The 19,752-nt window shown below is 41.7% G+C and overlaps 1 protein-coding gene across 1 annotated transcript in view; it reads right to left on the reverse strand.

Moving 5' to 3' along the window:
• LOC124551367 (venom protease-like) overlaps positions 1-19,752 on the reverse strand; it is a 143,231-nt gene that overhangs the window by 98,584 nt on the left and 24,895 nt on the right. Inside the window, exon 3 of the mRNA XM_047126402.1 lies at positions 15,372-15,541. Within this exon, the coding sequence (XP_046982358.1) occupies positions 15,372-15,541 (170 nt within the window). The remainder of the gene's footprint in view (positions 1-15,371; positions 15,542-19,752) is intronic.

Genomic DNA, 19,752 nt, shown 5'->3' on the forward strand with positions numbered 1-19,752 from the left:
CCGGTACACACAGTCGTTTACCAATAGCAGCGGTGCGGAAACATGGGTGCCTCCAAACAACGCCCGGAGACATTACTCAGAAGATGGCAGAGCACTTTCCAACGATTACTGCCGATGTCAGCCAGTATCCGGCTTTCTGTCGGTACCGTGGGACTTCACAGGGCGGAAAGCTGGACTTCCGATAGCACAACTCTGACAAGGGGAGGCGACGACGTTTGGAACGTGGATTTACTGCAAACTTCGTACACTCGTAGTACTCCGTTAGGACAACAAAATGTGTAAGCAGTAGCGCGTACTTCTCAAGCGTTATTGAGAAAATCGCAAGATAATTTCGGTCGTCAAATAGATACACCTGTGCGTGGCCATTAATAGCACGAAGCGGCGGCAGCCGACTGGTTAGCGCTCAAGCCTTGGGTCGCTGGATCGAGTCCCGTTCGTCAGTTTTTTTTCTTTTATTTTATTTTCAACACAGTCATTTTCTTTACTATTTATATTACAATTGATATAATGGGAAAAATACGTGTAATCGGATGAAGTTTTATTAAATTTACGATGTTATTTGGCAGAAATAATATAATGTTCATAACTATCGTCTAGTAAACGACCAAACTCATAAAGTGATACTGAAAATGTACGCTTGTCCGTGATTTGAGAAATCCCTCATACCTGGAAGGAGCCCGTAGCAAACTGTTACCTCCAAGTTTATGAACGGCACAGACGGCTTTCGGAAGATGTACAATTAACCGTTGCTTTCGGCATTACGAGTACAAGGTGCAGGATGGTATTTTTCGTAAAAACATGAAAAACGGCACCAGCTGCATTGAATAAATGCCATGTTTCCGCATACGTAAGGTCTTTTGAGGTTATCCGTGGGGAAACAAACCTCGTTAACATTTTGAAAAACCTCTCTTTCAGATGATAATTTGGAAGCAAACCATGCATAACGCAGCATTTCCTTAAATATCGACGCTGCTAATTGGTCATGCAGTATCGACTGTATTTTAATAGCGTCTTCATGAGAAGCAATTTCTTGTTCTCTTTCGATTAAATACGAACAATTTTGAAGACACGGACGAGCATACATTTTCAGTATCACTTTATGCGTTTGGTCGTTTACTAGTCGATAGTAAATTATATTATTTGTGATAATAAAAATTTGTAGACTGCCAAATAACAATGTAAATTTAATAAAAGTTCATCCGAGTACACGTATTTTTCCCATTACATCAACTGTAATATAAATACTAAAGGAAATGACTATGTTCAAAATAAAATAAAAGAAAAAAAAACTGACGAACGGGACTCGATCCAGCGACCCAACGATTACAAGGCTTGAGCGCTAACGAGTCGGCTGCCGCCGCTTCGTGCTATTAATGGCCACGCACAGGTGTATCTATTTGACGACCGAAATTATCTTGAGATTTTCTCAATAACGCTTGAGAAGTACGCGCTACTGCTTACACATTTTGCTGTCCTAATGGAGTACTACGAGTGTACGAAGTTTGCAGTAAATCCGAGTTCCAAACGTCGTGGCCTCCCCTAGTGAGTCTCACAAGTGCCCTTTCTCCATGTGGGAACACGAATCAGTATTTTCTGAGACTCGTGATACCACACCCAGTCACGAACATATCCGTTAATGCACGCTTCGACATTTGCCAGCAGCGTTAAAGGAAATCTTCTTCGACTGTTTTAATCTTAATGGTAGAAGGGCAACTTCCCCATCTCGGCAATTGTGATACCGCTCCTCAAACCAGGGAAGGACCGCACATGTCCCGGTAGTTACTGGAGCGCCGGCTTAACGAGCTGTGTAGCAAAGACCTTGGAGCTAATGGCAAACCCTCGTCTGCTCTGGTTCTTGGAGACCAGGCAACTCCTTAGCCGCTCTCAGTGTGGATTCCGCAGCTTTCGGTCCACTGTCGACAACCCTGCCAGAAGGGGCTATTCAGTAGGCTTTCTCACGTAACCATCACTGTCCCAGTATATTCTTTGATATCAGTAAGGCATACGGCACTACTTGGAGATACAGAATCCTCTTGCAACTCCATCAGTGGAGCTTTTGTGGCCATCTCCCCATCTTTGTTCGGTCCTTCCTGTCTAACCGCTTTTTTAGGTCCCGAGCTGGTGAAATGCTGTCGGATCGTTTTGAGCAGGCGAATGATGTTCCTCAGGGAAGTGTTTTAAGTGTCACTCTCATTGTCATAGCCATAGCCAGTAACACTTCTACAAGTAAGCAATCCTGTACAGTGCTCCTTACTTGTGAATGAGTTTGCTGTTTTTTGTTCCTCCTCCAGTGTTGCAACAGCGGCCTGTCAGTTGCAACTTACAGTGCGAAGCTTAGAGCAGTGGGCTGCAAGACGTTTTCTTCAGTATTCGGCAGATAAGTGTGTGCGCGTTCATTTTATTGTTGTTGTATTTTTAATTTACCTGACTTGCACATGTGGGATGCCAATTTAAAGAGTCAGCGAGGTTTCTGGGCCTCATTTTTTACTCCAATTTGTCTTAGTTACCACAGCTGAGAGACTTGAAATGCTTTCATATCGTGTGAAAATTCTTCTAATCTTGTTTTAATTTGCGTTATTTTCAAAAAATGGTTCAAATGGCTCTGAGCACTATGGGACTTAACTGCTGTGGTCATTAGTCCCCTAGAACTTAGAACTACTTAAACCTAACCAACCTAAGGACATCACACACATCCATGCCCGAGGCAGGATTCGAACCTGCGACCGTAGCGGTCGCGCGGTTCCAGACTGTAGCGCCTAGAACCGCTCGGCCACTACGGCCGACTGCGTATTTTCTGGATTATTCTCTTCTTTATTGCCTTTCCATGTTTTTATTTTTTATTTTTATTTGTATTTATTGGTTTATTTTTTGCAGTTATTTCAGGGCTTTAATATATTGCTACCAACGGCACTGATTTACTGTTGAGCATATGTCACTACTTGACTTGGTTCTGGCAGTAGTACGCACAGAAACCAAATATCTTATTGAGCTGAATGAGATTTTCACTCTGCAGCGGAGTGTGCGCTGATATGAAACTTCCTTGCAGATTAAAACTGTGTGCCGGACCGAGACTCGAACAAGGGACCTTTGCCTTTCGTGGGCAAGTGCTCTACCAACTGAGCTACCCAAAGACGACTCACGCCTCGTCCTCACAGCTTTACTTCTGCCAGTACCTCGTCTCCTACCTTCCAAACTTTACAGAAGCTCTCCTGCGAACCGGGAGGTTACTGGGAGATGAAGAAGGATAGAGTAGCATGGAGAGCTGTGTCAAACCACAGGATAGAGTAGCATGGAGAGCTGTGTCAAACCAGTCTCTGGACTAAAGACCACAACAACAGCAAGTGGCGAAATGTTATTTTGGCAGAGTCACAAATTATTTTCTATGACTTGGTTGACACTACACTCCCCCGCAGCGTTGGTATCCAAAACGTTCACAACAGGGATAGCCTCCAAATGTGCTTGCAGAGCCGACTGCGATATTTCCTCTGCTAGGCTAGTAACTGAATTCGGTTAGTTCTTGATACAATTCTTCCCACCACTATAATAGATTATCTTTACATTAATATCATTGCACCTACTCGTACCAATAAGCAGTATTCTGGGGCTTAATCTGGTGACTGGCGGTTTCCCTGTTCAGAGGTGGAGTAAAGTAGTTAACATTTTCCACTTTCGCCTCCGAAGTATGACTGTTCAGATTAAGATTTTGTGAACGATCTCTCCCGTGATTTTGGCGTCCTCTTGAATTTTGGTAACCGCAGTGTTGGTCACACGCAGGGCAGTTGCTGTCAGGCGCCTGAGTGTGTGAGTGCGTGTAGTTTCCAGGCTACTAGCTGACAGAGACTGTTTGAGCTGTAGTCAAAATACTGTCGTCACCTTTATTTGCAGTTTTGTTTGTTTAATTTTCTGCTTATTAACTACTATCATAATTGTGCTTAGTTATGATAGTCAATGAAGGTGTGAATGTGAAATAATGGTATATGTAAAGCTTTTATACTATACATTGAAGTAATAGGGCTCGTAGGAATGTTGGAGAATGACTTGTATGCTATAGTTATTCGTACCTGGGGATTTGTTATAAATTATTTCGTCAGTTCATGCTACTGCGGAAGTGAGACTATGATTTTAGTAAAGTAGTTTTGTTAAGAGGGAGTTGATTTTATATTTGTGAATTTTCAGAATGTATATATGTCAATTTACTGTTCTGATTCAGTGACAAACTGCGATTGGTTCCGTATACATGCGCGGAATTGAGCGGGTTTGATGCTACTCTCCGATTGGCCGTGACGTTTCTCTGCCAATCACAAATTAGCACATTCGCGCATATTCATCTACATCTACATCTACATCCATTCTCCGCAAGCCACCTGACGGTGTGTGGCGGACGGTACCCTGAGTAACTCTATCGGTTCTCCCTTCTATTCCAGTCTCGTATTGTTCGTGGAAAAAAGGATTGTCGGTATGCGTCTGTGTGGGCTCTAATCTCTCTGATTTTATCCTCCTGGTCTCTTCGCGAGATATACGTAGGAGCGAGCAATATACTGCTTGACTCTTCGGTGAAGGTATGTTCTCGAAACTTTAACAAAAGCCCGTACCGAGCTACTGAGCGTCTCTCCTGCAGAGTCTTCCACTGGAGTTTATCTATCATCTCCGTTACGCTTTCGCGATTACTAAATGATCCTATAACGAAGCGCGCTGCTCTCCGTTGGATCTTCTCTATCTCTTCTATTAACCCTATCTGGTACGGATCCCACACTGCCGAGCAGCATTCAAGCAGTGGGCGAACAAGCGTATTGTAACCTACTTCCATTGTTTTCGGATTGCATTTCCTTAGGATTCTTCCAATGAATCTCAGTCTGGCATCTGCTTTACCGACAATCAACTTTATATGGTGATTCCATTTTAAATCACTCCTAATACGTACTCCCAGATAATTTATGGAATTAACTGCTTCCAGTTGCTGACCTGCTATTTTGTAGCTAAATGATAAGGGAATTTTAATTCTATATATTCGCAGCACATTACACTTGTCTACATTGAGATTCAATTGCCATTCCCTGCACCATGCGTCAATTCGCTGCAGATCCTCCTGCATTTCAGTACAATTTTCCATTGTTACAACCTCTCGATACACCACAGCATCATCTGCAAAAAGCCACAGTGAACTTCCGATGTCATCCACAAGGTCATTTATGTATATTGTGAGTAGCAACGGTCCTATGACACTCCCATGCGGCACACCTGAAATCACTCTTATTTCGGAAGACTTCTCTCCATTGAGAATGACATGCTGCGTTCTGTTATCTAGGAACTCTTCAATCCAATCACACAATTGGTCTGATAGTCCATATGCTCTTACTTTGTTCATTAAACGACTCCGTGGGGAACTGTATCGAACACCTTGCGCAAGTCAAGAAACACGGCATCTACCTGTGAACCCGTGTCTATGACCCTCTGAGTCTCGTGGACGAATAGCGCGAGCTGGGTTTCACACGACCGTCTTTTTCGAAACCCATGCTGATTCCTACAGAGTAGATTTCTAGTCTCCAGAAAAGTCATTATACTCGAACATAATACGTGCTCCAAAATTCTACAACTGATCGACGTTAGAGATGTAAGTCTATAGTTCTGCACATCTGTTCGACGTCCCTTCTTGAAAACGGGGATAACCTGTGTCCTTTTCCAATCCTTTGGAACGCTACGCTCTTCTAGAGACCTACGTTACACCGCCGCAAGAATGGGGGCAAGTTCCTTCGCGTACTCTGTGTAAAATCGAACTGGTATCCCATCAGGTCCAGAAGCCTTTCCTCTTTTGAGCGATTTTAATTGTTTCTCTATCTCTCTGTCGTCTATTTCGATATCTACCATTTTGTCATCTGTGCGACAATCTAGAGAAGGAACTACAGTGCAGTCTTTCTCTATGAAACAGCTTTGGAAAAAGACATTTAGTATTTCGGAATTTAGTCTGTCATCCTCTGTTTCAGTACCATTTTGGTTACAGAGAGTCTGGACATTTTGTTTTGATCCACCTACCGCTTTGATATAAGACCAAAATTTCTTACGATTTTCTGCCTAGTCAGTACATGGAACTTTACTTTCGAATTCACTGAACGCCTCTCGCATAGCCCTCCTCATACTACATTTCGCTTCGCGTAATTTTTGTTTGTCTGCAAGGCTTTGGCTATGTTTATGTTTGCTGTGAAGTTCCCTTTGCTTCCGCAGCAGTTTTCTAACTCGGTTGTTGTACCACGGTGGCTCTTTTCCATCCCTTACGATCTTGCTTGGCACATACTCATCTAACGCATTTTGTACGATGGTTTTGAACTTTGTCCACTGATCCTCAACACTATCTGTACTTGAGACAAAATTTTTGTGTTGAGCCGTCAGGTACTCTGCAATCTGCTTTTTGTCACTTTTGCTAAACAGAAAAATCTTACTACCTTTTTTAATATTTCTATTTACGCCTTAAGTCATCGATGCAGTAACCGCTTTATGATCGCTGATTCCCTGTTCTGCGTTAACTGTTTCAAATAGTTCGGGTCTGTTTGTCACCAGAATGTCTAATATGTTATCGCCACGAGTCGGTTCTCTGTTTAACTGCTCAAGGTAGTTTTCAGATAAAGCACTTAAAAAAATTTCACTGGATTCTTTGTTTCGCTGTTTAACTGCTCAAGGTAGTTTTCAGATAAAGCTCTTAAAAAAATTTCACTGGATTCTTTGTTCCTGCCACCCGTTATGAACGTTTGATTATCCCAGTCTATATCCGGCAAATTAAAATCTCCACCCAGAACTATAAGATGGTGGGGAAATCTACTCGAAATATTTTCCAAATTATCCTTCAGGTGCTCAGCCACAACAGCTGCTGAGTCAGGGGGCCTATAGAGACATCCAATTACCATGTCTGAGCCTGCTTTAACCGTGACCTTCACCCAAATTATTTCACATTTCGGATCTCCGTCAATTTCCTTCGATACCATTGCACTTCTTATCGCTAAAAACACGCCTCCCACTTCTCTGTCCAGCCTGTCTCTGCGGTATACATTCCAATCTGAGTTCTGGATTTCATTACTGTTTTGGGAACTAGAAACTTCTTTTATGTAGAGAGATGAGTAGAGTCGGGACTTGGCTCTCATAGTGATCAGACATACTGATTATTAATATTGTAACATTCGGTATCAAACAGTTTCAGAAGTGTCGTAAAGTGTGGAAGAGAGTTCGATTTAATACACAGTGTGAAATTCAGAACTTTTGGTGACATTTTAAATAACTAAATTCCACGTGGTGTATTGCTTACCAGCGAACGTGAACATTTTGTTGTGTGAAAACCATTATAGCAACATTTGAGCGAGGTATTCTAATAGAAACAACCCATTTGTAAAGTTTCGATGAAGGATAATTAATAACTATCACAAACTGGCTACGGTTATGAATGATGTGTGCGTGTTGACTTTTCAAATTTTGTATAGCTTAGATAGAATAAGGCTTGGTGATAACTGGTGTATGCACGCTTACCGTAACAGGGTGAAATTTTACGCACTTCAATATTTTCATGTAATTATTTACCTTCCAGCGACGAAATAATTTTTAGTACGACTTGTGGTTACCAGGTGTATAGCTGTTTTTTCTATAGTCTTTTCCGGCTGAGAACTGCATTTCAGTAATTTCAAGGAGGGTGTGTGTGAGAAGAGATTCACCAGAAAGTGAGTGAAATGTGGCAAAATCGGACCGCGCCGCCGCATGCCTACTCTTCATCTCCATTTAAACAAAAAAAATTTATACTGGAGCATAATTTTAGTCAGCAATAATGTCACAGAAAATGAAACAAAATCTTTGTATTTGTTATAATGCTAACCACAGCATAATAGTACAGATACGTATTCATCTCAGCACACAAAATAATGCCAACTGATTGGCTTGAAAGGGTACAGTACCGCCCGCCATTGAAAATAGGTACAACATACTTCATTATTTTTGTCAGAACAACACTTTTTTTGTAAAATAACTCAATTTCAATTAATACAGCAAAGCCGGATACCAGTGTGGGAAAGAATGACAATTTATTTATTTAATTGATCACATGTGCATTCCCACAAAGTAAATCCCTACATCCAGTTTGGTGAGATCTGTGAAATGAATGAATGTATGGTCGTCTGCTAACCGCAGATAGTGAATGTGAATATATGATCATCTTTGAGTCGATCCTTTGGCCACCTTTGGTGGGACCAAAGAGATGAAATTTACCAGAGCTTTGAGCGCCTGAAATGTGGCTGACCAATACGATAGCAAGGTGCTTCCCCCACCTCGACAGAGATGGGAGATGACCTGGAGAACGGCCATGTTTCAGCACTCTGCCGCTGGATCTTGTGCTGTTAAGACCTGTTTTAGTTGTGCTTCGTAATGATGAAAGAGTGGAGACATGGTATGCATGTGGAATATTTAAGAGTAGTTTGAAATAATAATTTCTCTATTTCAGGAACTTTTGTGGGGAGAATTAAATGCCAGGCAGGTAATATTAAAGGGATTGTAGTAATCTTCAGAAGTGACCAACGGTCACAATGAAACCACGTGTAGCAATAAGTTGAAATACTTCCGTGTGCTTAAGTTAAGCTGAATTACTAGCGTGTGTACAATAAGTTGAAATATTTAAGAAATAGCGTGTGTACCATAAGTTGAAATATTTAAGAAATGGCGTGTGGAGGACTTGAAATTAGAGACGAGTACTTCCACGTAGTGAGTACTGTGTGAGTCTCAATCTGTGTATGAGACACAGGATAAAGAGAAGTACTCGTCCATGGTATCAGTTGAGGACTCGCGTGTGTGATGAATATGTTCTTAATGTTACTTTGCGTGATATGATTCCGTGTGACGCTAGATTTAAACTCTGAGAGAGAATCAAGATGAGTCGGCCGTCTATCCAGCGACGCCACTTGGCTTGCATTGCACAGGAAGACGTGGAAATACCTCCAGAGTTCATAGTAGGAAAGTAGAATTACGAAGTGGGGCAGTGTCGTGTGAAACTGGGATAAATATTAATTGAAGTGGGAAAGCTGAAAGTGATAATGTTGTGACTATTCTCTGTGTAGTATTTCATATTGTAGTGTGGTGTATGTCATGTAATTTGGGTATGTGTGGTTTGCATGGGAGAGTAGCGAGGTAGTTTCCAAAGACTTGTGGGTTATGCTTGTTCCTTCGGTACCGCTCGGTCTGGAGGAAAGTTGATGATTGTGAGAGTCGAAGTGTGAAGTATAATAAAAGATCCACCATCCTATCCAGAAAGTGCACTGTAGCGTTAAAAATAATTACGAGACCATAATATAGAGATTCACCATTGTAAAGCCATGCCCACTGGGCGGAATTTCTCATGTGTTATTGATGTAGGTTATAGAATTTGTGTGTTTAGGTTAGAGAATTTATCGGAATAAATAAGATAGTGAAAAGAAAAAGATTGGTGGACTTTTCCTTCGAATTGTATGTTGTCATAATGTCCCGAATTTATAATGTGTGCGCCATTCATGTTCAGTGCGGTGGCCACGTGTTGACAAAAGCCGTTAAATAAAAGACAAAAAGAAAATGTGGTATTGCCAGTGCGTAGTGTACAGTCAGATGCGTGTTTCCGTTGCGTATTATTCATACAGGAGGTTGATTAGTGACTTAATTGTGAGAGTACTAGAGTTCATGTTACTCGATAAATAAGAATGAATCCACTCGCTTGGCAGACCATTCATCTTGCAGGCCTGACTGCTTGATGCCACAGTATGAGCAAGGCATGTGGGTGCCTCTCAGGCTCATAAATAAAATTCACCTCTTACCAGATCAATACGCGAAGAAAAAGTAAAAATTATTTCACCGGCTCGAGCGTTACAAATTTAAATCCCTTAAACATTCGTTTTCACTCTCACACTTTGCGTGCCAGATTTTCAGTTCACTACATTTTGGCGTCCAGATACGTAACGACCTTTCTTGTCATTGGCATTTCATCAATTTAATTCTTTGAATGTACTACAATACATAACAATACCATACAACCACCCATCCATCGCAAATAGCAGACAGTTTTCCAGCCAGACCTCCTGGATGTTGGCTGTTAGTGGAAGATCATGTAACAAATTATACAAGTCAATGTAGTAAAATGCGGGAGCCTAAAAGTACAAATAACCTGTGTTGTCAGAAAGTTACTTCGATAGGTATTTCCGCCTAAAAGCTTCACTGAAATCACAACATGGTTGTTGTTACAGAATTTATCTCATGTCGTCATATCGGTAGTACGCTGCGAGCACCTTGATTCGAGGAAAACTGCCACAGCAACTCAAAAGCGAAGAATGGAATTGTTGGTCATCTTGGAAAGAAAATGAATGACTGGGTGTGCATCTGTTCACGTGTTTGTGCCCCTGCATGTACGTGTGTGTCCCAGCGAAGCTCTCGGACATCTGTAGCAATTTCAACCAACGCTATACACAGATCGCTTGGAAAAGTATTGTGTTGAGGTAACGCGTCTGTGGTAACGTAATATGGGGATATGGGGGTGTGAAGTGATAAAAGGGACACTTATGGGTGGCTCGTGCTCTTGCGAAACTCAGCTTGTCCTTCTCTCACATGATATACTGCAAACTATAGAAGAGGGGCTACAGACAGATTCCATATTTCCATATTTCCTAAACATATGACATGGTGCCCAATTGCAGGCTGTTAACGAAGCTATGAGCATCTGGAATAGGTTCACAGGTATGCGAGTGGCTGCAAGACTTCTTAAGTTATAGAACCCAGTAAGTTGTCCTCGATAGTTACTGTTCATCAGAGACAAGGGTATCGACAGGAGCGCTCCAGTGCTGTGTGATAAGACCATATTATAATCCATATAGATAAATGATTTGGCGGACAGGATGGGCCGCAGTATGCAGTTGTTTGCCCGCCCGGTTGGATGTGCAGTCTAACGCCCGGCTTTCCGGGCGGGAAGGAGCGCCTGGTCCCCGGCACGAATCCGCCCGGCGGACTTGCGTTGAGTTCCGGTGAACCGGCCAGTCTGTGGATGGTTTTTAGGCGGTTTTCCATCTGCCTCGGCGAATGTTGGCTGGTTCCCCTTATTCCGCCTCAGCTACACTATGTTGGCGATTGCTGCGCACACAAGTTGTCCACGTTCGCGTACACCACCATTACTCTACCACGCAAACATAGGGGTTACACTCGTCTGATGTGAGACGTTCCTGAGGGGTCCACCGGGGGTCGAATCGCACAATAACCCTGGGTTCGGTGTGGGGCGGCGGAGGGGTGAAGTGGACTGCGGTAGTCGTCGTGGGGTTGTGGACCACTGCGGCTGCGGCGGGGACGGAGCCTCTGCGTCGTTTCTAGGTCCCCGGTTAACATACAATACAATACATACAATCCAGTTGTTTGCTGATGATGCTGTGGTGTAGAGCAAAGTGTGGAAGTCGAATGACTGTAGGAGGATACATGATGACTTAGAAAAAATTTCTAGTTAGTATGAACGGCAGCTAGCACTAAATGTGGAAAAATGTAAGTTAATGCTGATGAGTAGGGAAAACAGACTCATAATGTTCGGATACAGCATTAGCAGTGTCCTGCTTGACACAGTTACGTCCTTCGAATAATGGGCTTAACGTTACAAAGCAATATGAAATGGAACGAGCATTGTGGTAGGAAAGGCGAATGGTCGACTTGGGTCAATCGGGAGAATTCTAAGGAGGTGTGGTTTACCTATAAAGGCCACCGCACATAGGACGCTAGCGCGACCTATTCTTGAGTAGTGCTCGAGTGTTTGGCATCCGTACCAGATCAGATTAAATGTGGCATCGAAGCAATTTAGAGGCGGGCTGCTAGATTGCTTACTGGAAGATTCGAACAACAGGCAAGTGTTACAGAGATGGTTTGCGAACTCAAATGGGAATCCCTGGGGGGAAAGTGACACTCTTTTCGAGAAACGCTATTGAGAAAAGTTAGAGAACCGGTATTTGAAGCTGACAGCAGAACGACTCTGTTGCCTCATAATACGTACTCAGAAGGACCATGAAGATGAGATACGAGAGATTAGGGCTCATACGTAGGCATATAGATTGTCGTTTTTCCCTCATTCTACACTCCTGGAAATTGAAATAAGAACACCGTGAATTCATTGTCCCAGGAAGGGGAAACTTTATTGACACATTCCTGGGGTCAGATACATCACATGATCACACTGACAGAACCACAGGCACATAGACACAGGCAACAGAGCATGCACAATGTCGGCACTAGTACAGTGTATATCCACCTTTCGCAGCAATGCAGGCTGCTATTCTCCCATGGAGACGATCGTAGAGATGCTGGATGTAGTCCTGTGGAACGGCTTGCCATGCCATTTCCACCTGACGCCTCAGTTGTACCAGCGTTCGTGCTGGACGTGCAGACCGCGTGAGACGACGCTTCATCCAGTCCCAAAAATGCTCAATGGGGGACAGATCCGGAGATCTTGCTGGCCAGGGTAGTTGACTTACACCTTCTAGAGCACGTTGGGTGGCACGGGATACATGCGGACGTGCATTGTCCTGTTGGAACAGCAAGTTCCCTTGCCGGTCTAGGAATGATAGAACGATGGGTTCGATGACGGTTTGGATGTACCGTGCACTATTCAGTGTCCCCTCGACGATCACCAGTGGTGTACGGCCAGTGTAGGAGATCGCTCCCCACACCATGATGCCGGATGTTGGTCCTGTGTGCCTCGGTCGTATGCAGTCCTGATTGTGGCGCTCACCTGCACGGCGCCAAACACGCATACGACCATCATTGGCACCAAGGCAGAAGCGACTCTCATCGCTGAAGACGACACGTCTCCATTCGTCCCTCCATTCACGCCTGTCGCGACACCACTGGAGGCGGGCTGCACGATGTTGGGGCGTGAGCGGAAGACGGCCTAACGGTGTGCGGGACCGTAGCCCAGCTTCATGGAGACGGTTGCGAATGGTCCTCGCCGATACCCCAGGAGCAACAGTGTCCCTAATTTGCTGGGAAGTGGCGGTGCGGTCCCCTACGGCACTGCGTAGGATCCTACGGTCTTGGCGTGCATCCGTGCGTCGCTGCGGTCCGGTCCCAGGTCGACGGGCACGTGCACCTTCCGCCGACCACTGGCGACAACATCGATGTACTGTGGAGACCTCACGCCCCACGTGTTGAGCAACTCGGCGGTACGTCCACCCGGCTTCCCGCATGCCCACTATACGCCCTCGCTCAAAGTCCGTCAACTGCACATATGGTTCACGTCCACGCTGTCGCGGCATGCTACCAGTGTTAAAGACTGCGATGGAGCTCCGTATGCCACGGCAAACTGGCTGACACTGACGGCGGCGGTGCACAAATGCTGCGCAGCTAGCGCCATTCGACGGCCAACACCGCGGTTCCTGGTGTGTCCGCTGTGCCGTGCGTGTGATCATTGCTTGTACAGCCCTCTCGCAGTGTCCGGAGCAAGTATGGTGGGTCTGACACACCGGTGTCAATGTGTTCTTTTTTCCATTTCCAGGAGTGTATATGCGAGTGGTACAGGAAAGGAAATGAGTAATAATGGTCCGAGCTACCCTCCGTCTCACGCCATAAGGTGGAGTGCAGATTATCGATGTAGATGTAGAGACGGTTAAGGCGTAAGCCTGAGCGGAGCTGGGTACCCTAGCTAATTTAACCCATTAGCGCCGTGCGTTGCCATATGGCACACTTTTTTAAATCGTTGATTCCACGACATCAATGAAGCGAGAGTGTTGGCAGCACTGGATTCCGTTCCGTAAGACGGTAAAGATCACTACAATGCAACAGTTTTAACAATACATTTAAATTCTGCAGTGTTGGAAGTCGTCGTTTGCTGAATGACGAAGAAAAATGGAGTATAAGTCCGAGTAAGTATGTTTTACACAGTAACTTACGATATATAATTTGGTTTTTTAGTATGTTTGTGGTTTAAATACACAAATATATACTCTTTGGAGGTTATTGCTTGTGGTGAAATAAATTACGTTCATTTAGGCCGTTTGAACGTCGGTGTTGCCATATGGCAATGCTAGGCGCTTGTACTCAGTAAAAGGACGAATTTTCTCTTTTTTGTTTTAGAAGAGGATTTTTGATTGCTGAGGTGCTGGAGATTCTTTATAATGACGATATTGAAGGTGATGTGTTTGTTGAGCCCCCAGATCCGAATATAGAAGAATGATGGATTATTGTATGTGCAGTGGCTGGACAACTCAGTTGTCACAATGATCTCTTCTTCATGTGGTGCACAAGAAGTTGGCCAAGTCAAGAGATTATCGCAACTACAAAAGCGAAATATAATGATTCCCAGACCAAAACTGGTAGCCAAATATGATACATATATGGGAGGTACTGATCAGATGGATCAGAATCTAGCATGCTATCGCACTGCAATAAGAAGCGACAAATGGTACTGGTGTCTCTTTACATGGATGTTAGATATCGTTATACAAAACAGGTGGATTTTGTATAATAAAGAAAGAAACCATACTATTTCTCAGCTCGATTTCAAGAGAGAAGTAGCAACTGTGTACTTGCAAAGACACCAAGCTTGACCAAAAGGAACCGGGAGACCATCTGCATCAAGGGCATGTTCCGACAGCAACATATCAGATTCAATTAGGTTTGATAAGACTGACCACCTCGTCCAGCACACAGAAGGAAAGAAGAAGAAAAGGTGTGCACACAAGGACTGTAAATCTATTAAGAGAACAATGCGTTCAAAGTGTAATGTGGGATTGTGTATTGACTGTTTTATTCCATTTTGTGTAAAATAATGCTAAGTTCACGGTTTGGTTTTTGATTATTAATTGTACTGTGTTATAAAGTATAAATTGTATGATGAAGACTGAATAATAAATTTGTACAAAACTTGTATATGTAATAAGAAATTTCAATAACCTACTTATGTTAGTTGAAGTTGTAATCCATATAAACTTCGGTAGTGAAAGTGCCTAGAGTTGCCATATGGCAACATAAAATATCTCGCTAATGGCGGTAATGACCTTCGTCAAAACAACTCTGTTGTGTAATTTATGCCTTTTACAGACATAATAACGTAATTTTTTTAAAAAATCACAAAAAAATTAATTCCGGCGCTAATGCGTTAATATAAGATAGAGATATGTACGTTACCTGGCATTGTCAGACTATCAGATAATTAATGTAAAAAAACAGCCTAAAATGTACTGAATTAACTAAGAAAAATATGAGTGGTATATAAAAAGGAAAATATGAGTGTCAGAACAGCATGCAGTGCTTTCTCAGTCTACTAGGATCTGGGTTTTTCTCAATCACTACACACTCTCCCTCTGTCTTTCTCATGCTCTGTGTATAAAACAAAAATGCTACTTTATTTTTGCTCAACTCACCGCCCAGAGGAGCTTTCTCAGGCAGGAACGCAAGAGCCACATCATTTTCACTATGGCCGTCGAAGTCGTAGTCCGGGTGCGCCTTGCTCCAGGTGGAGACGGCGGTCCAGGTGTTTGTATCCTTCTGAGTCCGCTGGTTGGTTCCCAGGCGGATGGTCAGTTTTTTGAACCTGTGACAGTAAATTTCCTCTTTTCAGTTATGAAGCAGTCTAGCAAGGTCGCGAACTTTTGCTTATGGGTGTAGTAATCAAAAGTACATCTACAACACTCAAACACAATACTATATAAACATAATTAATTAAACTGTGTTCTTCTAAGTTACTAGTATATTGTGTTACTTGTGTACTCAGGCATTTATCAGTGAAACATTTCCCGAATGGTTTTAATATGCTGAAGTCAAGGGTTTGCATAAGAAGGGAAATAAATAAGTACCGCCAAATTTCCGCCCTACTCCACTCTTGCCAACAGTCTCGAAAATTTCGGAAAAAGTGATCTACAAGCGGATTCTTAACCACCTGATTACAAATAATAAACTTTCAATGTCACAGTTCGGATTTCTAAATAGTTACGAAACTGAGAAGGCTAATTACAGAAATACTGAAAATACAATTAATTCGTTAGACAATAAATGCAGGTTATTGGTATACATTGTGATCTGCGAAAGGTATTGGACGAAGTAAATAACAAAATCCTTTAGATAAATTAGAATATTACAGTGTCCCAGGAAGTAGAGCAAAATGGTTGAAATGGTATCTCTCTGATGCGAAACAAAGAGCGTAAGTAGGTAAGAGTCTTTTATTATGTTATCAGCCATCATAAAACTGGAAACTGATGAATCGTAGGTAATTTCTTTTGATTACAACGTACTACATACAGAGGATTCCTCTGTGTGTATACTTCAAACATGATGACGAACAGATGTAAGAGCTTGATAGTGTTAAATCCTTGAGATTACTGCTTGATAATAAAGTCAGATGACAAGAACATGCCATGAAACTACTGAAGCACCTTAAAAAGAATTAGCTTCATTGCGGATGTTTCGCTTACTTACAGTCCACAATGCCGCACGGTACCATTTTTTGGGTATGTCATCAAGCCAAGTTAAAGGTTTCCTAGTGCAAAAATATGTAATACTGCTCTATGAACCAAAGAATATCGTACAAATGTCTGTTCAAGGAACTCAGGATACTAACTGCAGCTCCATAGCATGTTTATTCCTTAATGAAATTCATGTTAAATAATATACGTTTATCAGACCATTTCATTAGTAATAGAAATGTAAGTAAATTTCACAAAGATAGGAAGTCAATACATTAGTATCAGAATGGTGTCCATTATTGAGGAATACACATTTTTTATAACGTGCTAGCATTCATAAAAAGTTAAACTATTAATAAAAGTCCAGTTGAGATATGTCTTACACTGCATCTCAAAAATGTTTTCTAAATAAAAGTTGGTGGGGATCAGAACAAGGGAGGCTCTAAATGGAAGTTCTGAATAGGCCAAACTATACAGAAGAATGTGAGAGAGCGAACGAATTTTGTGAGAGACAGCTTATGGGACTAATACATTTGTGCAGACTTTTCGATGAGTTTATTCAAGTAGATGCCCTAAAAGGAAGATAACCAGGAAAAGTGGAGTAGGGCTCAATTTATGGAGCAGATGCCTCAAATGAATAGTTTCTAAAATATGTTGACAAGCTGGACCAAGTTTTAGAGAACAATATGAGACAAAATTTTAATTAATGTGAATTGTTAGGTTATGAACATGGGGTGGAATTAAAATTATAATGGGGGAAATTGGGAGAGGAAAGATGTATGAAATTATGGGAACGAGTTTGAGGCAGGTAGAAACAGAAGAGTTTTTCATTGAAATGAAAGAAACAGGAATGGGAACAGAGAATTGGAAGACATAGGCAGGCCACAGGAGGGAAATAATAGATCAGGAACAATAGAAGACACGGGGGAATTTTCAGCGAAACTGAGGGACATCCCATTGGGAACCTGTAAGTTAGAGACAAGAGATGTAAATAATAAATAATAAAAAGCTAAGAGTCTAGTGGAGAATAAACTCAAAATCTTATGGACATGATAACAGGGCAGCATACCATAGGAGCTGATAATAACCTGACAGAAAATTTTGGAAATGAGGCAATGTTAATGTTATAAATCAGAATCATTCATGTAATGAAGAGAAACTGGGTGCAGAGATATTCACAAATTTTTGCTATGAATCAGGGGATGAAATTTCAAATGAGGAGGAAATGAAAAGTAACAATCATGATGAGTTTAGTTATTAAGTTAATGAATAAAGAGGGAGCAAAAGTAAAGAACATTATTTCCAATAATAAAGCTATAATTGGTCGGACTGACGCTCGTCAAAAACTTAAAAATGAACAGACAGTTCAGTTGTCTGATGTTGGTCTACAAAGCCGAAAGACATTTCGCAATGAAAAACTGTGAACATTAATGCAGTGTATTTGAGCTTTTAATATGTTTATATACATCGGGTGCTGAGAGAATAATTCATAAATGTTAAAAAATTCTTATTGCCTCAGAAAATTTGGTCAACTAGCTTCTAGCCCATAGCTTTAACCACAAGCACGTATCTCACACATATTTTTCGCTAGCAGCTGTCTGATTTTCCACTGTTTTACACGGTCGTCTCAGCAGAGGATGTTCAATACGTCTGGGGTATTCAGTAGTAAGGGTGATCTTTGGCCTGAAATATGCTGTCAGAGTTATTGGCTTTGCTGCAGTGCTCACTCTTGCGAACTGGTTGTGCTTCGTATATTTATAGTGTTGCAAATCATGTAATTACAGGAAAGACATAACAACATGTCGTTTCAGATGTATTGTGCTGTGTCAGTACATTTATACAAATAATGAATGATGTATACTAAATGTTGTAGGAATTGCTTTAGGTGTTCCTGAGTTATGTTTTTATGTTAGCTTTTTTCGTCCTTACACAGATATATACATCATACTTTTGTTTTGTGTCACCAAACTTATTGTACCATCATAGATTTGAGATCTTCATACAGGCAGGTAAGCCTAATAAAATAATCCTGAAAATGTACTGCATTCACCTTTGGAGGAAGGATTACCGGTTCGATGCATTTCCTTTCGAATTATATGTACGTTTTGGTGTATATATTACTTTTTTTTATTAAGCTTTATCATTAACAGTATTTATTAATGCCTTGGACACAGCTTTAGGCCCTGACATTACATGACTTAACATTGTATGTTGTTGATCTATTAACACCGCTGCGTGGGAAGAGCACTTAGGTTTATTGTAGATAAAATAACAAAAGTGGTCAGAAACTGGAGTTGCAGTACATCTACTGCAGTCAAAATTTGTAATACGCAAGGTTAAATTCTAGGCCATATAAACATCTGATATACACAAAATCAGTGCTATAAAGACATTTCCTCACCCACGAGCTAAAAGACAGCTCAAGATATTTTTTGGATCACGCTCAGTTTTCGGGTATTTCATACCTAATCAACATCAGAACAGCACAGCCTTAATAAACTTACTCAAGAAAAGTGCATCGTAGGTGTGCCAAGGGACTAGCAGCAACACTTTGATTCAGTGAAATACACTTTAGTTAACTCTGATAGATTATCCAGATATTTCCAAGGATTCCTGTGTTGTTAGTGAGACCTCATTCATTGCTTTTGGGGCGTGTTTATTTCAAGTTAATGAAGAAGACGACATGCACGATATTTTTATTATAAGCTTTGCTAGATGAACATTACCAAAATGTGTACGTGCCTAGTCTGCCGCCGAATTGGAAATTCCAAATGCAGTTTGGGCCTCTAAGAAGCCATGCTTTGTGTGTTGGTCATTTTGGAACAAACCATAGATTACTTTACGTTATTTATCAAGAACAGTAATTTTTATATATGTACAAAAATATGGCTGATATGCTAAATGCTTCCCAGTACTGGTGCCCAAGAACTGCTGAAAAATTGAAGCAACATTATAAAATACTTAATTAAGTTCTTTTTCCAAGTAATGATGTATGATCTGACATATGGTGTGTTTGCATTCCAGCCGAATGAGAGAATTCCTTAATTTGGTACACATATCATGTGTGGGGGTAGTACAGAGCAACTAAATGTGCAATAAAGATCAAAGTGTTCTGCTATTTTCCAAGGATGAGATGACGAATACAACAGCTGCTTAAGAAATGTCTCATATGTTAGAAAAGAAATCCGGCAAACAAATGCAATCATGCAGAATTACATCCCATTTCGTAATCAAAGCCGTTACAAATAGTTTGATTTGATATTGCACAATCTTTGCTCTCAACCAGAGATGCAGTTACGTATGATGCAATATTGTATGATATTTTCTCCAAGAATGTTAAACA

The sequence above is a fragment of the Schistocerca americana genome, chromosome 9, assembly GCF_021461395.2.
Source record: "Schistocerca americana isolate TAMUIC-IGC-003095 chromosome 9, iqSchAmer2.1, whole genome shotgun sequence".
In the NCBI taxonomy this organism is placed as follows: Eukaryota; Metazoa; Arthropoda; class Insecta; order Orthoptera; family Acrididae; genus Schistocerca; species Schistocerca americana.